Source organism: Gopherus evgoodei, chromosome 1 (assembly GCF_007399415.2).
Source record: "Gopherus evgoodei ecotype Sinaloan lineage chromosome 1, rGopEvg1_v1.p, whole genome shotgun sequence".
NCBI lineage: Eukaryota > Metazoa > Chordata > Testudines > Testudinidae > Gopherus > Gopherus evgoodei.
The window spans coordinates 336,197,123-336,222,850 of NC_044322.1; the positions used below are offsets into that span (position 1 = coordinate 336,197,123).

Consider the following 25,728-nt stretch of genomic DNA (forward strand, 5'->3'; position numbering starts at 1 on the left):
TAAATCAATCCACCCAGGCCAGGAGTCAATTATTTAAGAGAATGTATTATACTACTTATTTGAATGATGCGCAAAGCCAAGATGTGGGGGATGTAAATTTTGTGAGACAAGGGGCTAAAAGATTAAAGCAAAATGAAGCATGTAAGAACATTACTCATTTTCTAACTTTGATATTTATGATAATCAATGCAGAGTTGAGGATTACATCTAGACACCTGATGGGAGACTGAGTAATATGCAAATCTATTTAAATAATTATACTAAGAAAGTGTCAAAGTAGATAAAATAAGATCTTTAAATGCAAAAGAACCAAGTAAAGCAGCTCATGGCCCTTCACTTTTTACAAATTCTTCCTGATATTCAGCCTAAAGTTTACCTGCCTCTCAATTTCCTCCTTCCATGACTAGTTACAGCTTTGTGTACCACCCTAAACTATTCCTAAACATCCTCACTCTTCACACCCTCAAATTATTTGTAGGCTATGTCTCTTTACCAAATGACTGCTTAGCCAACCTCTACTTCTTCCACTCTTAAGCTTTCCTTGTTTCCTAGTTCATTGATAATTTTTGTTGATCTTCTCTGAACTTTCTTCAGTTTGTCACTCTTTTAGTGTGGTGCACAAAAGTAGGCATAATATTGCCAGTATGGTCAGACCAAAGCTGAGTTGAGAGGCATAGTTACCCTCCTACTGTATTAGATAATATATCTGCACATATAACCCAAAACTGTTTTGCTGAACGTGTTTAATGTGTGGTGAATTTAACCACACGCTGGTCTCTTTTCACTATCACTGTTTCTCAAGTTTCTTCCTCACAAGAGACATTGATCTGAAACATCTCATGATTTAGTTTCCATTTTTCCAAATAGCATTTCATTTTGTTATTTATTGTCCATGTTTCTGATATGGTCTTTCTGTCTGTCTTGAAGAGTGTTCACAATTCCAACTTTAGAATCAACTACAAATCTCATGCCATTTACTTACCTTTTAAGGTCATTATATTCATAAGTTCAGAGCAGTCTGGTCACCAATCCTTGCAGTACCGCTCTAGAACTATCCACACAATTTCATACATTGCCGGCTCACTTTTGTTTAGTCTTTTCAGCCATAGGACAGAATTTTTATCTTTTTAATCCACAGAGTTCCTATTCAAGCCAACAGTTAAATTTTTTAACTAAGAACTTGAAAGACATAATATCAAATGTTACGTCCACTGCGTTTTCTTCATCTACCAAAAGGAGAAATTCAGGTTTGACTGAACACTCGTGCAATATAATATATAAACATATACTGTATCGTATATAGAAGGGAGACAGTTTTCTCCTCAGCCCAGCTAATTCCATGACTCATGTTCTTATAACAAAATATTCTTTGGCCATGCTAGTAATTTAAACACATTTTCAAAGCTTTTACAAAATCTCTTAACCCTTTAGGCTTCAAGTTTAATTCCAGGACATTTGTTAAACTAAGCAAAAATAACTATGGGCGGGCACACACCATTTGCCTTCCATCTCTTTGTGGTTAAGTAAACTTGCAGCTTTGGTAAACTGAATGGATATATTGGGCAACTAACATTAAAAACAGAAAAAACAATGAGAAGTCCTTGTCACACTTTAGAGACTAGTCTGCAGGTGCCACAGGGACTCCTCATTGTTTTTGCTGATACAGACTAACATGGCTACCACTCTGAAACATGTATTAAACAGAGCCACTGAAGGCCATATTTCAGCAGATCCACAATTTTAGCATCTCGGTTCTAGTTACAACAAATAAAAACATTTACTATCCAAAGGAACATTTTTGTGCTTTATTGTGTGTGCCTTTTCTATAAACCTGATATATTGATCAATAAATAGATACTGTCTCTTTCTTGTGCAATGAACTTAACTTGGGATCTAAAAAGTGAAGATTTCTTTTTCTTGCCGTTACTCAATAATTCTCAAGAAGTTTGTAGTTTTGCATTGAGGAAGCAGTTAATTAAAACTCAGGTTGAGACACATTTCAAAGGCTAACTGACCTAACCTCAGCCCCGTGGTTTCTTGCTAACAAGACAGAAATGTATTATCTACACATATGAGAGAGAAAACAGTATGATTCTCCAAGCTTCTTTGGACTTCTTTAGTACATAAACAGCATAGGAGCATTAGTTTAGTATCATATTGTGGTGCTATAGTTTGTGCTTTGCTAACATGTAACAAATACAGGTATATCTAGGGCAACATACAACCTTAAAGAAAAACAACTGCCTAAGCATCAAAATTGGATGTATCAGCAAACCACAGTAAGTGTACTAATTATAAATGAATTAATTTATATGAGTCATCCCTGGTACTAGCGTAAGCCACTCGGATGGCCTGACTTAGACTTCCACCATCCTCTCCACTGCTTCATTCCCTCCACATACCCTGTCTTTTCTGCATTTAATATTTCAAAAAGAAAAAAAGTGTCCCACATTAGTCTTAGTCTTTGATCACAAATAAAATCCAGTATAAATATACCCATAAGGAAACCAAGAAACTGCAATTGCCATTTAATCTGCTTTTTCCACCTACAATCAGTGAGGTAACAAAAATTGTTTTGGAAAGAGACCCTCGGTGGTAGTAACTAGATGTACATATTTTAACAAAAGATGGACATCAGCACTTCCTTGCTAACTGTAAAGATGTTCTAAGATATTTCTCTTTCACAACACAGCTTCTTTCTGTTTGGTCTATTATCTAAGTCAGTCCTGTGTTTGTGACATCGGGTTCATTGCCATGAAGATCTACAATATTGTGAGAGTCAAAACTTTAACAAGTCAAAATTCTGCTCCACTTGCATCATTTGTGCATCCTCCACTATGCTATATGGAATGGAAATGTGCAAAAAAAATATGGCCCTATACAATGTTCCCTCTAATTTGTTCCATCCATGTCCACCAATATCCAGGTAATGTGCAGATGTGCACTACCAGTACGAAAAAACACCAAGATGTAATATATATTTTTAAAAAGTTATCATTGGGATAATTACTCCAGCCAGGACAGATAAAACATTTTAGAACTCACTACTCAAAGAATTAAAGAAATAAAATAAAATTGTGAAATGCATAGACCAGAAAAAAAACTAAAAACAGCAATTTGAAGGAATAAAATTCCAGAGACGTGTGTGAGACACAGAGACAGAAAAAGTGTGAGAGTGGTGTATGAGTGTGCACGCACGAGAGCACATGCTGGCTGCTGGGGAAGTGTATGAGAGACTGTGCACTCTCTAAGCAGTCAGGCACTCACCAGTCTGAAGGCTTGTTCAGACCTCAGCACTAGCAGTCACATCTAACTCCCAAGTCCTGTCCCTCCTCCCTCTGTGGAGATGGGGTACCTGGGCAGGGGGAGGGAGACTCTCTGACATCAGCATGCTCTCCCCCTCTGCTCAGCAAGCAGGAGGGTCCCAGGAGCAGCTGGCCAGGGGCTCCAAGGAAGAGGGCAGGAGCAACATGGCTGCAGAGCAGCAGCGGGAGGGGCACCTGAACACAGCCGCTGGATGTGTGCAGCTCTGCTAATCAAGTGCTCAGCACTTGATTAACTCTTGGGTGGCCGTGTGCCTTCGAGGGAACACTGACCTATAAGCTCCCTATGTTCAAACAATCATTTTTCAGCCTGCAGTAGTGCCCAGAATACACTAGTTTACAATCTGGAAGGAGAAAGGTAATGACGGGAGGGAGGTGAAAAGATACAGACAGAGGGTTCAAAGGCTGAAAGTTGGCACACATATTGGTAGTTCCATGGGGCTGCCTTTTGTTTATTCATGAACTATCCCCCAAACATCCTCCTCCTTTGTCATTATTAGCTGACTAGTTTCTTGTAGGCTTCCTTGGGGAAAAGGGGAATGAGACGTAATGGCGGAGCACTTTTTGTTCATACATAAATGACTTAAGAAATATTGGTGAAAAGAGTATCCACTTATCTTACTTTTCAAAATAGGAAAATCCCTCTTTATACAAGATGTATTTTGCAGACAGCTGCATGACAAGCCTCCCTTTACTGTTTTCTCTATTTTACTTTTGATAGCCCTCATCCTCCACTTTGAAACTTATCCTCCAAGGATAAAGTAAATAGACTTCACATTTCAATCATGTTCTCCTGTTCAGCATGTATCTCCTCCTGGAGGCAACCAAACACTGCTAGTACCATGGGATGCTCACCATTATCTGGGCTGATACCACAATCTAGAAAAAAGCACTTAGCATTTGTTTACTCTAGAGAGATTAAGCAAGGGGAGCAGGGAATGGAAAGAAGAACGGAATCATATCAGAAAAATAAATTCTGGTCTGGTACAATAGACCAGAAGCCAGATTATTCTAATCAGGCCAGAAATGTATTTTAAGATTTTGGTGATTTCTTCACTACTAGTTTACTATCCTGTCCTCTTTTGTATCCATAATTCGCTGCTACTCAACCTCAGTCAGGACAAGATTCTATCACTGCAGCATAAGCAAGGCTGCTTCTTTGGCAATATGACAAGGGGTTTCTTACAAGGGTGGGGACAAACCGATCTACCTGGATGTCATGAATAAGGCTATGATTTTGTCACGGAGGTCACAGAATCAATGACTTCCAAAGACCTCTGTGACTTCAGCCTCAGCGGCTAGGAGCTGTAGGGTCCCACCACCTCCCACAGCGGTAGGGAGCTGTAATGTAGCCCCACTGCCTGAGGCAGCGATTCCCCAAGCTCCCCACCTGCCACAGACAAGGGGGACCCCCGCAGCTCCCTGTTCGCCACCATGTGGGGCAGGGGGACCCCCACAGCTCCCTAGCCACCGCCGCTGGGAAGGGGGCAGGGGGACCCTGGAGCTCCCTTGTGCCGCTGGGGAGGGGGCAGGGGGACCCTGGAGCTGAGTTCCCATGGGTGGTGGGGGCCCCAGAACTGGCAGCTGCGGGGTGGCTGGGCAATCCCTTCCCATTTTATCAAGGATATTTATAGTAAAAGTCAGGGACAGGTCACAGGCTTTTGTGAATTTTTCTTAGAAACTTAATATTTTGAAGTTTTTTAAAAGTACATTAAAATTGCCTCTTGTAGGGAAGCAATTGAGCGAGAACATCAACTTTAACAATATATCAGCACTAAATGTTATGATCAGTCAGAAGAGATTTTCTTAATATCAGCTAAAAAGAGAATTGTTTGCCTTTCACTCCCATCCTTAATGTTTGCCTTAATATAACTTCCTGGCAAATCTGAACTCCAATGTTACTAATGTAGAAGTGCAGTCAGATTCCTACAGCTTTCCTATTCCACAATATCGTAACTTCTGGATATGAATGGGAATTCTTTTATGCCTATATTTCACTTAGTTGATGTTTTATGGATTACCAATATTATACATTTGGTAACAGTTTCCATATAATTAAAAGAGGAAAACATACATATTAAGACGTTTCTGGCAAAGCAGGGTACTTGCTAAGGAAACGCTTAATTTGACTTTTTTTTTTTTTTAAAGAAAAATCTTTCCCCCTTCTTGTAATTAAGCAACTAAATAAGGGGGGAAAACTAGCACAGAGTTATTTTAGATGTACCCTCAGATGTCAATATATATGAAACCTTCACTAGCTTCACATAGTAAATAAAATATTTGAAAGAAACACTTATTTTTTCCCTTTTGCTACAAATTTATAAATGCTACTCAATTATTCTGATGAGGCTTTTAAAAAAAAAAACAAAAACAAAAAAAACCTTATCACTTTTCTTCAAATCACCTCACATGTGGTACACATCTTGCATCAAACCCAAGCAAAGACAGCATACATCAAAAAACCTCAGCCACTGCCAAACAGGTTTTCCATATTTTCCTACTCTCCGTGCACACCAAGCCATATTTCAATAAGCTTGGACATTCCTTATTCAAGAGCATTCTTTATTACTTACGTAAAAAGTGTTTCTCCAGTAAGGCGATTTCCAGGTGACCTTTGATCTCATTTAATCTATCAGACTCTGTTCTGTTAAAATCCTGGACTCCTGATGCCATGTTGATGGTCCCTGGACCAGCCTATGAAAAAGGAGAAGGGGAAAAAAATATACATTGATAACTCAGAAGGAAGCTTCTCCCTGAAGTGTCATTTAAATACTTCAATTTACCTCAAAAACAGTAAACAAAGAGCTGTGTGAAAAAATGTGTAAGCATTTGAAGCCAACAACTCAGCAATGCTCTTATTCAGCATTAGAATTACTATAATGAATCAATAACAGCATCTCCCTCAGACAGGTTTGCTCAGTGCGCTTGCCTAGAAAGATTCTAGATTTGCTGCAACATGACGATCATTTCACTTCCCTCCTGCTGGCTGAAGGTGCATTTCAAATAACCCCCTTTTCCCTTTTATTTGACACATGGCCAATTAAAACAAAACCAATATGCACACAAGCAACAATCTATGTCCTGGTCTCAAGGCTGTGAAAAATCCACATTCCTGAGTGTCACAGCTATGCCGATCTCAACACCCAGTGCAGATGCAGTAAGGTTGATAAAAGTGTTCTTCTGCTGACCTAGCTACTGTTGCTCAGGGAGGTGCAGTTATTACAGGAGGAGTTACTTCCGTTGCAGTAGTGTATGTCTACACTATGGGGCCACAAAGGCAGAGCTGCAGTTCCATAGCTATACTGCTGTAACCCCTCATAGCACACAGACAAGCCTTAACAAAAAACAGATTTTCTAAGCACTAATTACCATTCTGTACAAATCCTCTCTTGCCTATATGCGAATACTTTAACGTCAAGACATAATCCTGAAGGAAGAAAATCTACAATCCTGATGCAAGAAAGGCAACAAAAAACCAGCAGGGCTATTTTGTGGCATTTTTACAGGAATGGAGGGGTAGTGTCCAAAAGACGATGCTGCAGGACAAAAACTCTAGGCTCTTGCATCTTTTAGAGGTGATTTATCATCATCACCACCACCACCAGCGGCTACATAAACTAAGCACTGGAAATACTGCAGAATGTGAAAATCAAAGAAGAATGCATGGCTTCTAACAAGCAGCAGTAGCTCGCACAACATGAAACAACAAAGGAACAGATGGACTTTCATAGTAAGAGGCAGGTGAGGATGCTACATTTCTGGAAATAGTCTGTTAAATTACAAGGAAGACAGATTTCTGTTTTGCGAGATGGTTAATTAAAACAACATGTGCAATCACAACTAGCAATGTACAAACCCTATAGATTGATATTGGGTGTAAGCTCTTGGAGCTACTCCTGGTATTAAATGCTTGCCAGATGCAAGTTTTTATAGTATTCATTTTATAAGTAAAGCAAAGGTGAATTTTTATTCTTAGCCCATGACTGAGTCACCTGTACGCATTCAGAACTCAAGTGAGAACATGAGTACTTTTGAAAAAAACGAAACATTTCATACAAAAATAAAATCCAGTAACCAAATTAGTATAATATGATCTAAATATAGTCAAGTAATTCAGCAAGTTAATAGAACTGTTTTAAATTTTAAACTAAATTAAATGTTTAAAAACTAATTATAAGTATTTAGTTTTAAAATCAGCAAAGAGTCCTGTGGCACCTTATAGACTAACATACATATTGGAGCATGAGCTTTCGTGGGTGAATACCCACTTAGTCGGATGCATGTTTTTAAATGTTCTTTTGTATCCCATCCAAAGGTTTTAAAAGCAGATCAGCGATTTATTCATAACATACACAGCATATACATTTGCACTGTTGGGAATTATTTACACTTTAAGCACCCTGTCAATGTATCTGTAACAAAGAGGCCCATTGGTGCCCACAGGCAAAAGGGTTCACTGTTCTTTATGATCAAGTCCTATATCAGACCTGAAACTCACTATACCTAATACACTGTTTCATGGTATTTATCCAAAAAAAGAGTCACTTATAAGGTCTCTACTGAAAGCCTGTAATGATTATGGGTATTGATAAGTTACAAGATGTGTATATGGATAATATTTAAATAATAATGTAATTATGTTGAAAATTATACCCTTATGTACTGGGTGAGTGATCCAGGGAATGTGTCTTGGTGATGACCCTTTCAAGCAGGAGGGAGTTATTATTCGTCCCTGGCAGGCAAATTTTGTAATACATGGTTCAATTGCCTACCTTTGCCCCATCCCCAAACACTCAATGGAAAACCAACTGTAAACAATCAAAGCCATTTGAACATAACAAGAAACATTATAACAGACTTTGTGATTGATTGGTGTCAATATCCCTGGTGGAGTACCCGAGTTGAGCACTCGGCAGTCGATTTATCACGTACAGACTAGATACCCATCGATCCAGCGGGTAACGTAGACAAGCCCTTAGTGAACAGAAACAAAAGACTGATTCAGTATGTGAGAGCAGAGAAAGATTCTCTGTGCATCCATTCACTGAAGAGATATCTTGTTGAGCAGGTGTTTTTGGGAGGAGGGATAACTCAGTGCTTTGAGCATTGGCCTGCTAAACCCAGGGTTGAGAAGTTCAATCCTTGAGGGGGCCATTTAGGGATCTGGGGCAAAAATTAGTCTGGGGATTGATCCTGCTTTGAGCAGGGGGTTAGACTAGATGACCTCCTGAGGTCCCTCCTAACCCTGATATTCTATGATTTTTCATGAAACCTGACTCTCAGTCCTGGGTACCTCAAGAACCACCACAGTACTATTTTATTAAATGTACATGTTTTCTTAATTGGAGTTATAAAGATACAGAACTTGAATCTCACACTAATGAACTGTAACATAACAGATTCCATTCTTACAAGGCTTCAAACCAGGATTGATAAAAATTGATGATTTAAAAAAAAAATCAGATTTTTTTACTTCAATTTAACAAGGGTTACTTTTTAAAAAAAATAAACCTAAAATTAAATTTAAAATTGATAACCTATGTTAAGGCCTAAAATTTATTATAATCTATTAAAATAATTTAATATTTTTAGTAACTTGATTGAAACAGTACATTTTCTGCCAAGTTTTAAACAAAGTCAAACCACTGAACTGGTGGAAGTCAATGGCTAAGCAGCTAGGAACCACAGTTTGCTGATGCGCTAACCCAACTTCTGATAGCAGTAGCCTCTTTTGCAGGTTCAGAAAAACTATTTTCTTCATTTCAGTTTATTCAACTAGTTCAGTTTGATGACTACCTCATTCAAAAGTTAAGAAATCTCACCTGGAAGTTTAAGAAGCAGGCAAAGGTGCCTTCCTCTTCCAATTTATGAATACAAACTAAGTGTAGAGGATCCAATCTACTAGTTCTAAACTGCAGAAGGACATGGATTACCAGAAACAAGCACTTCCTTTGTTTAGTAAATCAGTTTTTAATGCCAAAAAAATGATTTCCCTTATGTATCCAGCAACTTTAAAAAGCAGCTTTATTTAATCAGAAAAATAAACTGTTTTTGATCATTAACTGAATTTGAATTTCAATCCTAGTAGAGCTTGACACAAATCTCAAGTAAGATATTAATCTAGTAAAATAAGAAATGAATCAGTCACCATTTTCTAATAAAAATGTAAAAATTAAAAATCTCAATAAATGTAAGTTAAGTTATTTAAGCAATTACATAGATGTGTGTTGATAGCATCATACTATCCTCCCGGCTAGAGGAGAAGCCTCAAATTTAGAGTAAAGGCTATATTTAATTGCAAAGCAACACATTTTAATTATTAGGTTGATTCTCATTGGTTATCTTTAGGAAAATTATTAAAGTCTGTGATTTACAAAGCAAGGTTCCCTGCTTGCTGATTTAAATCATGATTAAAATTGGTGATTTAAATCACTGATTAAAAAAAAAAGCAATCTACTCTGTTTAAAACCATTGTTGAAACCTAGCCTATTGGCTAACCCTGTAGGTGAATGTGAACAAGTAATTAGTATCCCAGTATCAGTTTTTCATCTGTAAATATGGATCATCTAGTACATTTACAAAGCTATTACAAAACTTCATTTGTTATTATTTGTAAGACATTTTAAGAAACTCAGACCTACTCTACACTTAAGATTTAGGTCGACATAGCTACAGTGCTCAGGGCTGTGAAAAAGCCACATCCTTGAGCATCAGCTATAAATTATGCAGTTGGCATCAAGCACTTACAAGTGACAGATCCTCAACTCCCAGTGTAAAAGATAATACAGGGCTGTCTAAGGAACTGTGCCACAACATGCCACACATCAAACTGCAAAATGTCACAGAACAGGATGACATACCAAGTAGAAATATTCACTGGCCAGCAGAACCATATCAGGAAATCTCTAAGGACACTGCTATAACCCAGTTCTCACTATACATGATTCTGGAAGCTATCATCGGGATTATTTTTTCTTAGTTTAAAAAGTAGTACATCTCAAAACTTGATTATATCAAATATGTAATACATCCCTGAATGCCTGGGAGTGACCAGGAAGGGCGGAGCAAAGCTACCAGTAATTCAGGATACAAAGGAGTTAGCAAGGTTTGCCAGTGTGGCCAAATACAAGAAAACTGCTCCCTTTAAAAAGGAAGTGGAGGAGGGAGGCAGGCAGAAATCAGGCTTATGCCCTTTCTTGCATCTTTGTGATATGTAGAGAAAGCCTGGAAAGAGATTCCCACACAGAATAGTTTTCTGCTAATTTCTCACATTAGCAGTTCAGTTCCTCTCTAGCTTGGACAAAATTAGAACTAGCTGATATGATGTTGACCACAAAGTGTTCCTGTATACAGAGTTGTAGGAAGCATCACAGTAGTAAACATTCAAATACAATTAAATTTTGTAGTGAAGACAAGGTCTAAGACTTTATGACAACTAGTGAAATGACAATATCACAAGAGCCAAGAGAGTGAAGGCTCAGCAACGGAAAGGAGTAAGAGGAGGAAGTTGGTTGCATACATGCCTCAAATCACCATCAACGTTCTGTGGTTTGAAGCAGTAACCTGCCAACTCAGGATTTAAAGGGTAGTATGTATAAAAACATTTCACAATAAGCATCATCTCTCAGCTTCAGTCTGCATTCAAATGCAAACTGCAAACTCCTTAGACTAGAAACAATGCGTCTTCTGCTTGTTTAATACTAAGGCTATTGACACCACTCAGTCACAAAGTCAGCTTACAGTATGAGCATGGTAGCTGACAATGCATTACATTAAAAGCAATAGACCAGTTTAAGGGCTACTCCTGGGAGAATTCTGCACACACAAAAATTAAAAATTCCGTGACCAGTATTTTAAAATTCTGCAAAATTTTGCATATTATAATCTGTACATCATCATCAAGCTGGTTTCAATTATTTTGCTAATTTATTTAAACTACAATACAATTGATGGAGCATGCGAGTGGGGAACATTGGAAGAAATAACCAAACCCCCTTTGTCTAATAGTAATGTATGTTGACCCTTTAACTTCTAGTTATTAGTCAACAAATATACGCAGCCATATGCTCAGTGTTACATCATAGGCAACTGAAGAGCAAGTGAAGGCTGGGGAATCAAACTCACTTTATACTGGCTACCGACCATCTCCCAAAAGGTCAGTAGCAAACCACTCATGGAGCACATTTTGACAGGAAACGTTTTCATTCCAAATATTTAGACCAGTTCTAATCACTAAAGCACCATAAGTACTTACAAGGCCATACCGTCCTTTACAATAAGGCTCCTTTACATCACTTTGGCAACATAAAGAAGCCTTAAAATTTTTTGCACCTGTTTTATAGTCCTGGGGGAATTCACTAAGAACAATTACAATAATTCACTAATCAGGCAGGCTGCTACATTCTGCTCTGCCTGAGGGAACAGGGCCTGCCCCACGCCTACCTCTTCAGAAATACCCCAAAGCCTGGCCCCTCCACACCAAGTATACCACAATAGTGAGCAAGAGGGACAGAGTGTCTTTCTCTCTCTCACACACATGGCTGCCAGCCCCAGCAGTTATGTCTCTATCACCTGCTCTTGGTGCCCGAACCAATCTGCCTGCACTGCCGGGGATGCGGCACATGATCACTCTTGCGGCTTCCCTTTGCTTCATCATCAGGAGTCATTTTTCTGCGGGGAAGCAAAGAAATCTGTGGAGTCCATGAATTCTGTATAAGTGCAGTGAGGCAGAATTCCCCCAGGAGTAAAAGGCAACAGCTTTACTCAAGGCTATATTTCTCCAAAGTCTCATTTCTTACTCATTCATATCGAACATCCAAAGCAGAGATCTTAACCTTAAGAAAAGATAAAAGATGTACAAGATGTTGGCCATCGTCCTCACTGATGAGAGCACCTAGGCCTCATCATTCCCACTTCTGTACTGTAGCTATTAGACAACAGTGCCTCTTATTTAATATAACTATATCTTAATATGGTGGATATTGTGCACTGTTGGTCAAGGAGGGTAATTTTGGCAGTAATTTTCTGGCTTGATGGTTTGGTTTATGGTAAGTGGCACAGTTCAGGCATCTGGTGTTTTTTCTTGCCATGTACTTTTGCACAATATCTAGGATGCCTGCAGTCTATGATACACATTCTATCAAGCATAAATCTAAAGAAGTTAAAAATACAAAAAGTTCAGTACAATCAAAATACTATGTACAAAAATGAGCATCTGGACATTTGAGTCTGCAGCTAATTTTGAGCACCTAGCCACAGAGAATGAAGAAAACCACAGTTTGATTAACTGGTCTAGGATAAGATGACAGTGTCAGGTAGGGCTTGCAAAACTGCATGGTAAGCTAATGCACTTGGCTTGTTCTACGTATATCTTCTTAGATACTGACATCGTACTTAAATCGGTCTCCTATTTCCTAGGGCAACAACATGTGAGAGGAATGAGGAGGCAGCATACCAAGCCCTTGGGAAATAATACCACGTCATTTCAAGGTAAGCTATTTGGCCATCCAAAGAGCGGCTTTGGTTATAAAGGGAGGCAAGTACTGCCCAGTACTTCTGACTGGAAGGACTGTGTCTGGAACAAAGGACTCTGGAGTGTGTTAAAAAAAAAAAAAGAGAAAAAAGTGAAAGGAAAAGTGGATAAATTGGTAAAACTCTGAATTAACACTAAAAATTTGGAATTATTTCCAGAGTTTGAAGAGCAGCAGAAAGTTAAAACTAGAGACCCTGTTGCATGCCACACAACCCCAAAATTTAATACTGTTCTAGTTTAGATATAAATACTGAAAGGTTTCAGAGTAGCAGCCGCGTTAGTCTGTATCCACAAAAAGAACAGGAGTACTTCTGGCACCTTAGAGATTAACAGATTTGGGCATAAGCTTTCGTGAGCTACAGCCCACTTCACTGGATGCACAGACTGTATGTTCCAGTCTATGCATCCAATGAACTGAGCTGTAGCCCACCAAAGCTTATGCTCAAATAAATTTGTTAGTCTCTAAGGTGCCACAAGTACTCCTGTTCTTTTTGTAAATACTGAAAGACATTTTACAGAACTAATAGCATTCATATGGTGCTTTGCATCTTCAGAGCACTGTAGAAATAGTTTGGGGACAGTCATGTTAAAGGTTCAATTTAAATTGACAAAAGTAAAGATATTCCAAAATGATGCTCAACAACTAATTTTTTTTAAACACACATTTTATACACTACAATAACTTAGTCAGATATAATCCTAGGAGTCAGGTGGTGGACTTTCATTGTAAGTAGCACTACATTGTGTTTTCAGATGACATGCCAGGTACAAGAGAGTACCCAGTTAAGGACAAAGTAGCAGCATCAATTTGCGGTCCTCAATTTGTCAGTTCACTGCAGGTTCGTAATCAGTTTTGCATAGAACCTTGTTTTTTCCAGGAGACCATATGAATTAACAAACCAACTGCCCACAGTTCCTTTGCACACAAATATCAATGAATCCAATTAAACAGCATTTAGCACTGTAAAATGTTTTCTCCATCCTTTGGACACAGTGTTTTACAAAGGTGAATAAGCATTACCCTCTTATTTCAGAGCTAGGAAAAGCTAAGGCACAGAAGTCAAAACTCTGGCCAAGGTCACAGCAAGTCAGTGGCAGAGCTGAGGAATAAAAGGCAGATCTGCTGTTTCCAGTCTGAAGCCCTAGCAACTATAACATGTTGTATCTTACCAAAGTAGCAATACTCATGTTTTGAAGACTGCTCTCATGTCCCTCCTTAATTGTCTCCTTTGCAAACTAAATAGACCCAGTTCCTTCAGCCTTTGCTCATATGGATTGCATTCCATCTCTTTTATCATCTTTGTCATTGGTCCTTAGATCTTTTCCAGTTTCTCTACACCCTTTCTATACATTGGTGACTGGACACAGTACTCCAGCTGAGTCCTAGCCAGACCCGAGTAGAGTGGTGCTATCACCTCCCATGACTTGCATGCTATGCCTCTGTCTAATGCAACCCAAAATTGCATTTGCTTTTTTTTTTTTTTGCGCAACAGCATCGCATTGCTGACTCATGTTGAGGTTGTGATCCACCACAACTCCCAGATTCTTCTCAGCAGTGCTGCTACCAACCCAGTTATCCTCCATTCTGCATTTGGTTTTCCCTCTGTAAGTGTAGCATCTTACATTTGTCTTTGCTGAATTTCATTTTGCTGTGTATAGCCCAGTTCTTCAATTTATCAGGAGCCCTTTGAATTTTAGCTCTATCCTCCTAAGTGTTTGCAACCCTTCAGCTTTGTCTCATCTGCAAATTTGATCAGTATGCTCTCTAACATCTTCATTAATGACCTGGATGTAAGAATAAACACCAGACCCAGAACAGATCCCTCTGGATCCCACTTGAGACCTCTCTCCAATCTGACACCATTCAATTAATAGTTACTCTATTTGCTATTGGTTAACCAATAATGTATCCACTTAATGGTAGTTTCGTCAAGCCCACATTTCTCCAGCTTACCTACCAGAATGTCATGTGGGAAATCAAGCTGGTTTGGCATGATTTATTCTTGGTAAATTCAGGCTGGTTGCTAGTGATTACCTCTTCATCCTTCAGCTATTGGCAAACTGAATGTTTTATACATTGCTCTAACAACCTCCCACGTATTGAAGTCAGGCTGACTAGTCTATAGTTCCCTGGCTCCTCCTTTTTCCCCCTTTTAAGATGGGCAATACGTTATCCCTTCTCCACTCTTCCAGGACCTCTCCTATCATGCATGAATTTGCAAATGTTATTGCCAGTGGCTCAGATTTCTTCAGCTAATTCCTTCAATAACCTGTTGTGAATGGCATCAGGCCCTGCTGACTTGAATTCAAATTGGTCAGAAGATCTCTAATGTGTTCTTTACTTATCCTGATTTGCATCCCTTCCCTTTACTGTCTATAACTTTGCTAGTTGTCCAGTCACGTTATTTTTTGTGAGAAGACTGAGGCAAGACAGGCATTGAACAGCTCCGCTTTCCTATCATATTCTGTTGCCGGCTCACCTTCTCCATTGAGCAGCAAACCCACACCATCTTTTTTATTTTTGTCAGACATATTTGTAGAACCCCTTCCTGTTGTCACTAACATTCTTTGCCTTAGCTTTCCTGAATTTGTCCCCGCACACTCATGCTATTCCCATGTATACTTCCTTGGTGACATCACCCTCCATTTCCTGTAGGTATCCCTTTAGGTTTTTAGATTTCTAAAAAGCTCCTAGCGCAGCCACATTGGCCTCTTGCGGCTCTCATCTTTCCTCTGCATCAGAATACCTTAATGTTGAGCCTCTAGTAATACATCATCTTTAAAACTGCCAGCCACTTTGACTCCTTTTCTTTCTAATTGATCTTTCAATGGGGCCTTTCTTATTTCTCTCAGTTTGTTAAAATCTGCATTTCTGAAGTCCTGTGTCTTTGTTTTGCTGTTCTCATGTCCTCCTTTCCTTAGGATCTTGAATTACATTAGACCATGATCACTTCCATCCAAGTTCCCAACCACCTTCATGTTTGCAACTAGGGTGACCAGACAGCAAATGCGAAAAATCGGGACAGGTGGTGGAGGGTAATAGGACTCTACATAAGAAAGAGACCCGAAAATCGGGACTGTCCCTATAAAATCAGGATATCTGGTCACCCTATTTGCAACTAATCATCCCTGTTTGTCAAAACCAGATCCAAAATGAATGACCCCCTTGTCCCCTACACATGCTAAGAACTTGCAGGACATATTATATTTTGCTGTAACAATCTTACAATAGATGTCAGGGAAGTTAAAATTCCCCATTAATACTAGTACCAGCTCAGGTGTGTTAACTAATCTTATCTCCTTGCAGAATGACTCATCCACTTTCATTATAACGTGCATTTGCAACTAAACATAGCTCTCATACTAAATATGATACTAATTACTAACCAGGATGGTACACTATAACCAGATATTTATTTAAGCAATTATGCAGCTTACAACACATTCAGATTCTTGAGTTTCACTTATTATCATTTCTTTCTTATTTGACTATGATGATTTTTTTATTTTCTATTACAAAGCTCCATTTGGATGGAAGTTGGAATTCAATTAAGGCACAGGAACAGCATTTTAAAGTTATTTTTCATTAATTAAAATTAATTTAAAAGTGCTGGATACATTAGTAAAGTTTATCAAAACATGTTTTGCATTTAAAACTGATTAAGCGAAGGCTAACTGATTATCTGCAGTTAGTCCATTTATCCTATTATGTCTGGTCACCATAACCTTTAAGATTTTACAACTAGAAGAACTTTTCTTCACAATTTACTTTTATTCGTGACTGGAAAAGGAAACAAGCTCTCCTTTTTCAACCACTAACTGGTTTCTGAACTTTGAATAAACAACTCTCTGAACTGAATGGAATTAAGAAAATAGACTCTCTTCACTTACAGATGAGACTACTCCTAGGCTGGTGCAGCACTTCAAATTCTGGTTCCAAATATTTAGCCAATGAATTCTACCAGTTCAGTGGTCAGGCTCTCTTTAAAACTTTGCCAGCAAACCTTTACTGCTTGAATATAACTTTTCAACTTTTAAAATAAATTATAGCAAACATAGGCCTTGATATAAGTTGTCATTTCAAAATTAATTTTAAATAAGTTTATTTTTAAAAGACATATTAATTAAAAAATTTTAAAATTGATTTGTAATCCACCCGATTGCAGTGTATAAGTATCTTCACAAGGAGAAAACACTGGGTACTAAAGGGCTCTTTAACCTAACAGTGAAAGACAAACTGAAATTAGAAATATAGGCCAAAAAATTTAACAGTGAGGATGATTAACTAATAGAACAAACTACCAAAGGAAGTCGGGGACTGTCTCTTGAGGTCTTCAAATCAAGACAGGAAACCCTTCTGGAAGATGTGCTTTATCCAGACTCAAATTATTGGGCTCAATCCAGGGATAAATGGGTGAAATTGAATGGCCTGGTATGTACAGGTAATCAGCAATTTTCCCCTCCCTATTGGTGCACACAACAAAATTCATGTGGTGGGGAGGGCCAAGGGGTTCAGCATGTGGGTGGGGGCTTAGGGCTAGAGCAGAGGGTTGGGGTACGGGGCAGGGATGAAGGCTCTGGCTGGGGGTGCAGACTGTGTGGTGGGGCCAGGAATGAGGGGCTCAGGGCTGGGGCAGAGGGTTGGGGTGCAGGCTCTGGGGTGGGGGAGGGGGATAAGGGGTTTGCGGTCCAGATGGGTTTCCCAGACCTGTGGTGGGGAGAGAGGACTCCCCCACAGCTTTGTCCCCCCGCAGCAGCACCTGGGCTTGAGGTGAGGTGGGGTGGGTCCCTCTCCCCACCATGGCAGGTCCAGGCCAGGCCAGGCCACGTCATGGCAGGTCTAGGGGAGGAGCATCTCTCCCCCAGTTGCAGCAAGTTCCACTCTGGGCTGAGTCGGGGCCAAAGCAGGTCCAGGCCTTGGGGAGAGGCATTAAGTGCAGCCCTGAGCTCCTGCACTGCACTTAATAGGCAGGCAGCTTAGTGGTAATTTAGGCAGTCAGACTAGATGATTAACTGTCCCTTTTGGCCTTAAATTCTACATTCTAGCTCTTTTACCCGAGGAAAAGAAATTGCTAAAATCCCAATTTCTATTATACAAATGGCACACAAAGTATTTCACATACTGTATACTTTTTTTATTTTCTAACTGAATATTAAATGAACATATTAAAATTAAATTATGTAAGAAAAAAGTCTTCTTTACAGACAGCTTAAGTCAAGTTTTAGCCCCAAAATAACTTAAAATGTATGAGTTGCTGTGGGCATGGAGCTTTTCACATCCTTTCAACACGGACTACAGTGAGTAGTCCTTACTCGAGCAAGTACTCACAGTAGGGAGAACTATGTTCTCTGTTATTTGCAGGATTGTGCACTAGGTCACTGGTTCAAACCCCACCTAGGTAGTAGTGACTGAAAGTCACCATCTGTGATGATTTAGTGGGCTTGTGTATTGGTGGCCTTAGTCCAGTTCTTAGTGGGCAGATGTCCACATTACAAAGCCTGCCAAGCCTTGGCAAGATCACGAGACAAGTACTGAAAGGAGACTAAATTTCCCTTTTGCTCCATTCCATTCAGATTCATGACACAATACAGAACTGACTTGCATTTCGCTGCCCATGCTGCACCGATTTTATAGTTTTATAGACAAGATGCTATAGTCTACATGGCCATCAATCTGACATCTCGTACAAACACCAAATTGAGTGTTAAAAAGAAATTCAGAGGCAGAGCAGCAATCCCCTTGGCAAGTTATTTATCTAAGAGAATCGCCAGTAAGTCCTTTTAACTATACTGCATTTGATGCACTGTGGAATTTTCACTATTGGCAAGGAGAGTTCATCTGCACATCAAGGGACATAAATGTGGGGCCTAAAAGCATTGGTGAGGACCCCTTGGGGTATGTGCTCAGGCAGATTTCATAAGAGATCAAAATTGTACTTCATTTTTCTGTTCTGCTTGGCTGAAATAACATGCATGATGGCAACAGTTTTGCACTCTGTCTTGGCTTTTAATAGCATCATCACCACTGCACAGGTGAAGCAGCAAAAGCAGAAAAAAATAATACAGGAAAGTGGAGAAATAAAGACTAAGGACTGGTCTATGCTAGAAAGTTAGGCTGATCCAGCTATGTTGCTCAGGGACATGAAAAATTCATACTCTTGAAAGACATAATTTAACTGACCTTATCCCTGGTGTAGACAGTGCTAAATTGATGAAAGAATTCTGTCAACCTAGCAAGTGCCTCTTAGAGAGGTGGATTTTACTACAGCAAAGGAAGAACCCCTTGCCACTGTAGGATATCTAGTGTAGATACAATTTTAGGACTATGCAGTCTAACACGTAAACAGGCATATGCAAGATCTAGTGTTCATGCTTACTTTTCATAGTCTTGTTCAGTACCTCAGGGAGTCAGTCATGGAGAGTGAAGTAATACAAGACTTGATCTTCCCACCCTACCTCTGTTCCTGAAAGTACCATGAAGAGAGTATATCTTACATTGTTTAACTTAGTAAGTAGTTCAGGGAGAGGAGAGGAGAGAAGAAGAAATTCCATGTGAGACTGAGACTGAACCCAACAATTCATGTTTACTTGAGTTTTGGGTATTGATTTAAACACATTAATGCAGATTCCAAACACATAGCCTTAGGAAAAAAACTATTCTTGGGATAGAAGTACTAATATTGCAATAATGCCTGATGTTTTCAGGCATCAGATACAGTAGAACCTCAGAGTTATGAACTCACTGGTCAACCACACACCTCATTTGGAAGTGGAGGTACACAATCAGGCACAGAGTCCCCCTATTCTCCCTCCCCCCGCCCCAAGCAAATACAGTACAGTAAGTTGGTAAGGAAACTGTTTCTGTTCTTGTTTCATTTAAATTAATACGGTTAAAAGCAGCATTTTTCTTCTGCATAGTAGTTTCAAAGCTGTATTAAGTTAATGTTCAGTTGTAAACGTTTGAAAGAACAACCATTAAATTATGTTCAGAGTTACAAACATTTCAGACTTACAACCAACCTCCATTCCCAAGGCATTAACTCTGAGGTTCTACTGTATTCACATTTGGTAACTAATCCCTCCAATTTACAGTCACTGCCCTTAAAACCAGGCACCATATATTTTTATCACTCACTCTCACATATGCGTGTACACACACACACACACACACACACTTACTTTGTCAGTTAATAAGAGTTTTGACAGCAGGACCTACATTTTGATTAGCAGTTATACAGCCTCAATCACTGTAGTGTCGGAATCGCAAACCATTAATGTACTTACCCTCCACATCCCCATGAGGTAGAGAAAGGACAGTTACCTGTTCTATAACTGGTGTTCCTCGAGATATGTTGCTCAGGTGTATTCCACAGTAGATGTACATGCCCGCCACGTGTCCCGGTGCCGGATGTTTTTTCCTTAGCAGTACCCGTACTGGGGGAACACCACTGCGACCTCTAGAGTGGTGCCTCTATACCGCACTATAAGGAGAGCTGTTCACTCCCCCCACCTTACTGGACAAATCAGACAGAAGGGAAGGAGGGCGGGGTGTGGAATAGACAGGAGCAATACATCTCGAAGAACGCCAGTTACAGAACGGGTAACTGTCCTTTTTTCTTCGAGTGATTGCTCATGTGTATTTCACAGTAGGAGATTCCAAACTATCCCTGTTAGAGGTGGGTAGGAGTTCACGATAGACCGCGACAGAGTACCACCCTGCCGAACCCGGCGTCATCCCTAGACTGGGAGGCGATCGCGTAATGCAAAGTAAACGTGTGAACCAAGGCCCAATTAGCCACTCTACAAATGTCTTGGATAGGGACATGGGCTACGAAGGCAGCTGATGAGGCCTGAGCCCTTATTGGGTGCCCTAACGATTGGTGGTGGGGGAAGCCCTGTCAGGTCATAGCACGTAGGTACACGAGATAATCCAGCAGAGAAGACGCTGGCTGGAGATAGGTTGCCCCTTTACCCACTCAACCGAGGCAACAAAAAGCTGCAAGGATTTCCAGAACGGTTAGGTCCAATCCAGGTAAAATGCTAGCGCTCTACGTACATCGAGCATGTGGAGGCGGCGTTCCTCGCTGGAGGAATGGGGCTTAGGACAGAGCATGGGGAGAAAGATGCTCTGATCCACATGGAAGGCGGAGACCACCTTCTGGAGGAACACCGGGTGTGGGCGAAGCTGGACCTGATCCCTGTGGAACACCGTATAGGGGGGTTCCGAGGTCAAGGCCCTGAGTTCCGAGACAAGGCGGGCTGACGTGATTGCGAAAGGAAGGCACCTTCCATGAGAGGTGAGACCAGGAACACGTGGCCAGGGGTTCAAAGGGAGGACCCGTGAGTCATGACAAAACCAGGTTCAGGTCCCACTGTGGCACAGGGGGTCTAGCATATGGGAACCAAAGGTCAAGGCCCTTCAGGAAGTGGGAGGAGGTCATAAAATGGGAGAAGACTGAGAGCCTTTGCACTGGCGGCTGGAAGGCCGATATAGCCGCCAAGTGTACCCTGACCGAGGCGGGTGCCAGTCCTTGGGTCCCAAGGGACAGGAGGTAGTCCAGGATAAGCCGGAGAGGTGCGGAGAAAGGGGAGACTCCCCACTCACTCGCCCACTTGGAGAACCTGGATCACTTCGCCATGTATGTACGGTGCGTGGACGGCTTCCTGCTTTCCACGAGGACTCGCCTTACCTACTCTGAACACCTGCCCTCCTCCTCGTCTAGCCATGGAGCAACCAAGCTGCCAGGTGGAGTGTGACTAGATTAGGATGGAGGAGGCAGCCCCCATCCTGGGAGAGGAGGTCCAGGCAAAGCGGCAGCCTCCTCAGGGGGCCTGCCAAGAGGCGAAGGAGGATCCTGTACCAGTGTTGGCAGGCCCATGCTGGGCCTATGAGGATGACTCTCGTCCTGTCTGCTTTTACCTTTTGCAGGACTTTGTTGATGAGGGGGAACGGTGGGAAAGCATCGAGGAGCTGGCCCGACCACCTCAGGAGGAATGCATCAGAGATCACACCCCTCCCCATCTCTCCCCGGAGTAGAAGCGGGGGCAACATTGGTTCTGGCAGGTTGCAAAGAGGTCGACCTGGGGAACTCCCCACTCTCAGAAGAGCCGGTGAGCAACCTCCAAGTGGAGCGACCACTCGTACTGAGGGGAGAAGACCCTGCTGAGGCGATTTGCCTGTGTACTGCAGACACCCAGGAGGTGTATGGCCCTCAGGGAGATATCCTGGGCTATGCAGAACTCCCATAGGCTCAGGGCTTCCCAGCGGAGGACTAGGGAGCGAGTCCCACCTTGTCTGTTGATGTAGTACATGGCGGCGGCGTTGTCCGTGAGGACGCTGATCAGCCTGCTGCAAAGGTGCGTGTGAAAGGCCACGCCCACCAACTGAACTGCCTTGTGCTCTTTGACATTTATGTGAAGGGACAAGTCCGAGATCGACCCGTCCCTTGGGTTTGCATGTTTCCTGTGTGGGCTCCCCAACCCAGGTCCAACGCGTCAGTCATCAGGTCGACAGACGGGCTGGCATCTCAAAAGGGAACCCCTTGCAGTATATTGCTTGGGCAAGACCATTATTGAAGGGAAGCCAGTATCAGGGATGAAACCGTGAGAACCTTCTCCAGCCCGTCCTGTGCCTCAGAGAATTGAGAGGCTAGCCAGAGTTGGAGGGGCCTCCTTTGGAGTCTGGCATAGCGGACCACATATGTACATGCCACCATGTGGCCCAGAATTTGAAGGCATGCTCTCGCTGTTGTCACCAGGAAAACCGTGACCGAGGTGATGAGATCTCTCAGGGCCTTGAACCTGTCTGGGGGAAAGGCTGCGGCCCTTGAAGAGTCCAGCAGCAGCCCAATGAACTCTGTGCGCTGAACTGGAACTAAGGTTGATTTGGTCTCATTCACCACTAGGCCAAGACCAGCGCATGTTGAGAGGAGCAGCTCCACGTGGGTCTTTACCTCAGAACATGAGTCACCTTTGAGAAGCCAATCGTCCAGGTATGGGAAGATCTGTACCCCATCTCACCTGAGGGCCACTACCACAGCCATACACTTTGCGAAAACCCTGGGTGCTGTGGATAGGCCAAAATGGAAGGACCACAAACTGGTAGTGGTCCAGCCCCACTAGGAAGCAGATGAAGCTCTTGTGCCCCTCGAAAATATGGATGTGGAAGTATGAGCCCTGGAGGTCCAGGGAGGCATACCAGTCCCCGGGTCCAGGGAGGGGATAATAGAGGCCAGGGACACCATGCGGAACTTGGAGCGGGCCAGAAAACTGTTTAGGCCCCAGAGGTCCAGAATGGGCCTCGGGATCAGGAAGTACCGGGAGTAAAACCCTTTGCCCTGGAATTCTGGTACTCTTTCCACTGCCCCCAGATGCAGTAAATGGTCCACCTCATACCCTAGGAGATGGGCATGCTCCGGGTCCACCGGGTCAGGCAGATGGTTTGGGGGGGGGGAAGTGAGGTGAACTGCAACATGTAGCCTTTGGAAATGGTGCTGAGGACCCACTGATCTGATGTTATACGGCACCACGCCATGCGGAAGGCAGACAAACGATTGCAGAACACATACGTTATTAATTGGGGGTTCTCCCTGGCAACTAGCCCAGTGCTCCCCTGTAAATAGTCAAAAACCGCCTCTTTCCCTGCCTCTTGCCCTTAGAGGGCCCAGGCTGTGGGTGGAGCGGTACTGTCGCTGAGACCGGCATTTTTGGTCCCTCGGTCCAGGAGTCCTTCATCCCATGCAGCCTGACATCCGTCCGGTCTGCAAAGAGAGCTTTCCCATCAAAAGGGAGGTCCTGCATAAGGGATTGTGCCTCAGCTGACACTCCAGACAGGAGGAGTCACGACACTCCGCATATGGAAAATCGCTGAAGCCATCAAGTGGGCTGCAGTGTCGGCTGCATCCGACACTGCTTGCAGGGCTGTTTTCGCCACTGCCACCCCCTCTTCTACCAGGCCCTTAAAGTCCTTCCTGTCCCGGTCTGGGAGGAGAGGCTCACACTTAGGCAGAGACTCCCACAAGTTAAAGTTAAAGTCATACCTGCTCAGCAAGGCCTCGTGGTTGGCTACCCCGAGTTGGAAACTTGCAGAAGAATACATTTTTCTACCAAAGGAGCCCAGTCGTCTGGCATCCTTATTTTTGGGGGTAGGCGCAGGCTGGCCTTGTCGATCTCTGTGATTTAGCGACTCTACCACAAGCAAGTTAGGTGCCAGGTGGGAATAGAGGTACTCATGGTCCTTGGCCAGCATAAAATACTTCCTTTCAGCCTTCTTGGAGAATAAGGCCAAGGAGGCAGGAGTTTGCCACAGGGTGTTGAAAATGTTGGCTACACCCTGGTGCAGGGGCAGAAGCACGCAGCCCAGTGCCGAGGAGGACAACACGTTAAAGAGGGAATCGGAAGGGCCCTTCATTTCCTTGGCCTGAAGCTGGAGGCTGGATGCCACCTGATTTAGCACGTCTTGGTGCGCCTTAAAGTTCTTCTGAGGGACTGACAGCAGGATGCCATTATGGTGTCGTCTGGTGCCAGGGAAAGGGCTGGCACAGAGCCGTGGGCCTCAGCCAGTACTGGCGGAGGGGGCGTCAAGCCCCAGATCAGAGTCCGGATGCAGGTCCGCCGACTCGTGGCCTGCCGGTCTGCCTCTTAGACGGCCAGACGAGGCTGATGGGGCCTGAGACGGTCCGGCGACCGAGTGGGCCTCCATTTGGACGGCCATCAGCAGCCAGAGTGCCCACTGGCACCACTGTCCCTGCCACGGGGCCCCTTGCCACTGACCTGGCTGAGGGCCCAGTAGCAGTAGTTGTCCCAGCTAGACCACGCAGGTCAGGGATGGGCGGCTGAGTGCCGAGGTCACATCAAGAGCACGGTCTCACGGAAACAGTGAGTGGTGGTGCCTGCGGTGTCACTTCCCTCGGGACCTGGACCTCAACGGTGAGGACCAGTACTTGCCCGAAGTGATTCTTCGGTACCCATGACAGCAGCGGGAGCTCCGGTGCCCCAGTGCCAAGTCATTGCGAGGGGAATCCCGAGTATGACGTTTAGCTGAGCGGAAACTGGAATGAGAATGACGACATCTATCCCATCAAGAACGGCTGCGGCAGTTGCGCCGCAAAGGGAAACGTTCCCGGCACGCCTCTCGTGCCTGTGCGCGCTGGCAGGCGGCATAGAGGGTCCCCAAGACTCCCGTACAGGTGGTGACCAGGATAGCCTGGTTGGCGTCGAGGGAGGGTGCGAGCTGCTGGACAATCGGTCGCTGTGCGCCAAACAGTGCGGGAAGCAGTCCTCGGAGCAGGAACTGCGACCTGCAGGAAAGGTCTGCTGGGCACACAATGGGGGCTTTCCCCGAGACCAGGGAGCCATCACTGGCTACGCGCCTGGAACCAACAGACTCATAATGTCTTTCGCAGCCTGCATCGTCTCCAGCATCAATGGCATCCATACCGGCAGAGATGTGCGGGCAAGTGGCGCCGGGCTGCTCCGCTCAACACAAATCGGAGGCCTTGAGCCCGGGGGGGGACCATGGGCTGCCTGACGTGGGACCAGCCTCCCCTTTTTCCTTGTTTCGGCGCTGCTCAGAGTTAGGCCCTTTCCCTGTTTCTTGGCGGGGGAGCAGTGCCGGCTGATAGAGGGAGCCTCACTATGCACCGACAATGCGGCAGCAGGTGCCAAGTCCGCCCAGCGTGCCAGAGTTGGGGCCAACGCTGTTCCATCAGAAGAGCACGGAGTCTAATGTCCTTCTCCTTCTTGGTCTGCAGCTTGAATGACCTGCAGATCTTACAATGTTCACTGATGTGAGTCTCACCCAAGCAGCAGAGACACTCAGTGTGCAGGTCACTTCTAGGCATAGAACAGTGACAGGAGTCGCACAACTTGAAG

At 43.0% G+C, this 25,728-nt stretch overlaps 1 protein-coding gene across 4 annotated transcripts in view; it reads right to left on the reverse strand.

Moving 5' to 3' along the window:
• The window catches only part of GRAMD4 (GRAM domain containing 4), a 151,753-nt gene that overhangs the window by 72,152 nt on the left and 53,873 nt on the right, over positions 1 to 25,728 (reverse strand). For 3 of the 4 annotated variants that reach the window (XM_030550539.1, XM_030558638.1, XM_030566942.1), the window contains exon 3: positions 5,897 to 6,017. In XM_030550539.1, coding sequence (XP_030406399.1) covers positions 5,897 to 6,017 — 121 coding nt within the window. Of the gene's footprint in view, positions 1 to 5,896; positions 6,018 to 11,894; positions 11,994 to 25,728 lie in introns of all 4 variants that reach the window. The other variant, XM_030575290.1, reaches the window with a different exon arrangement.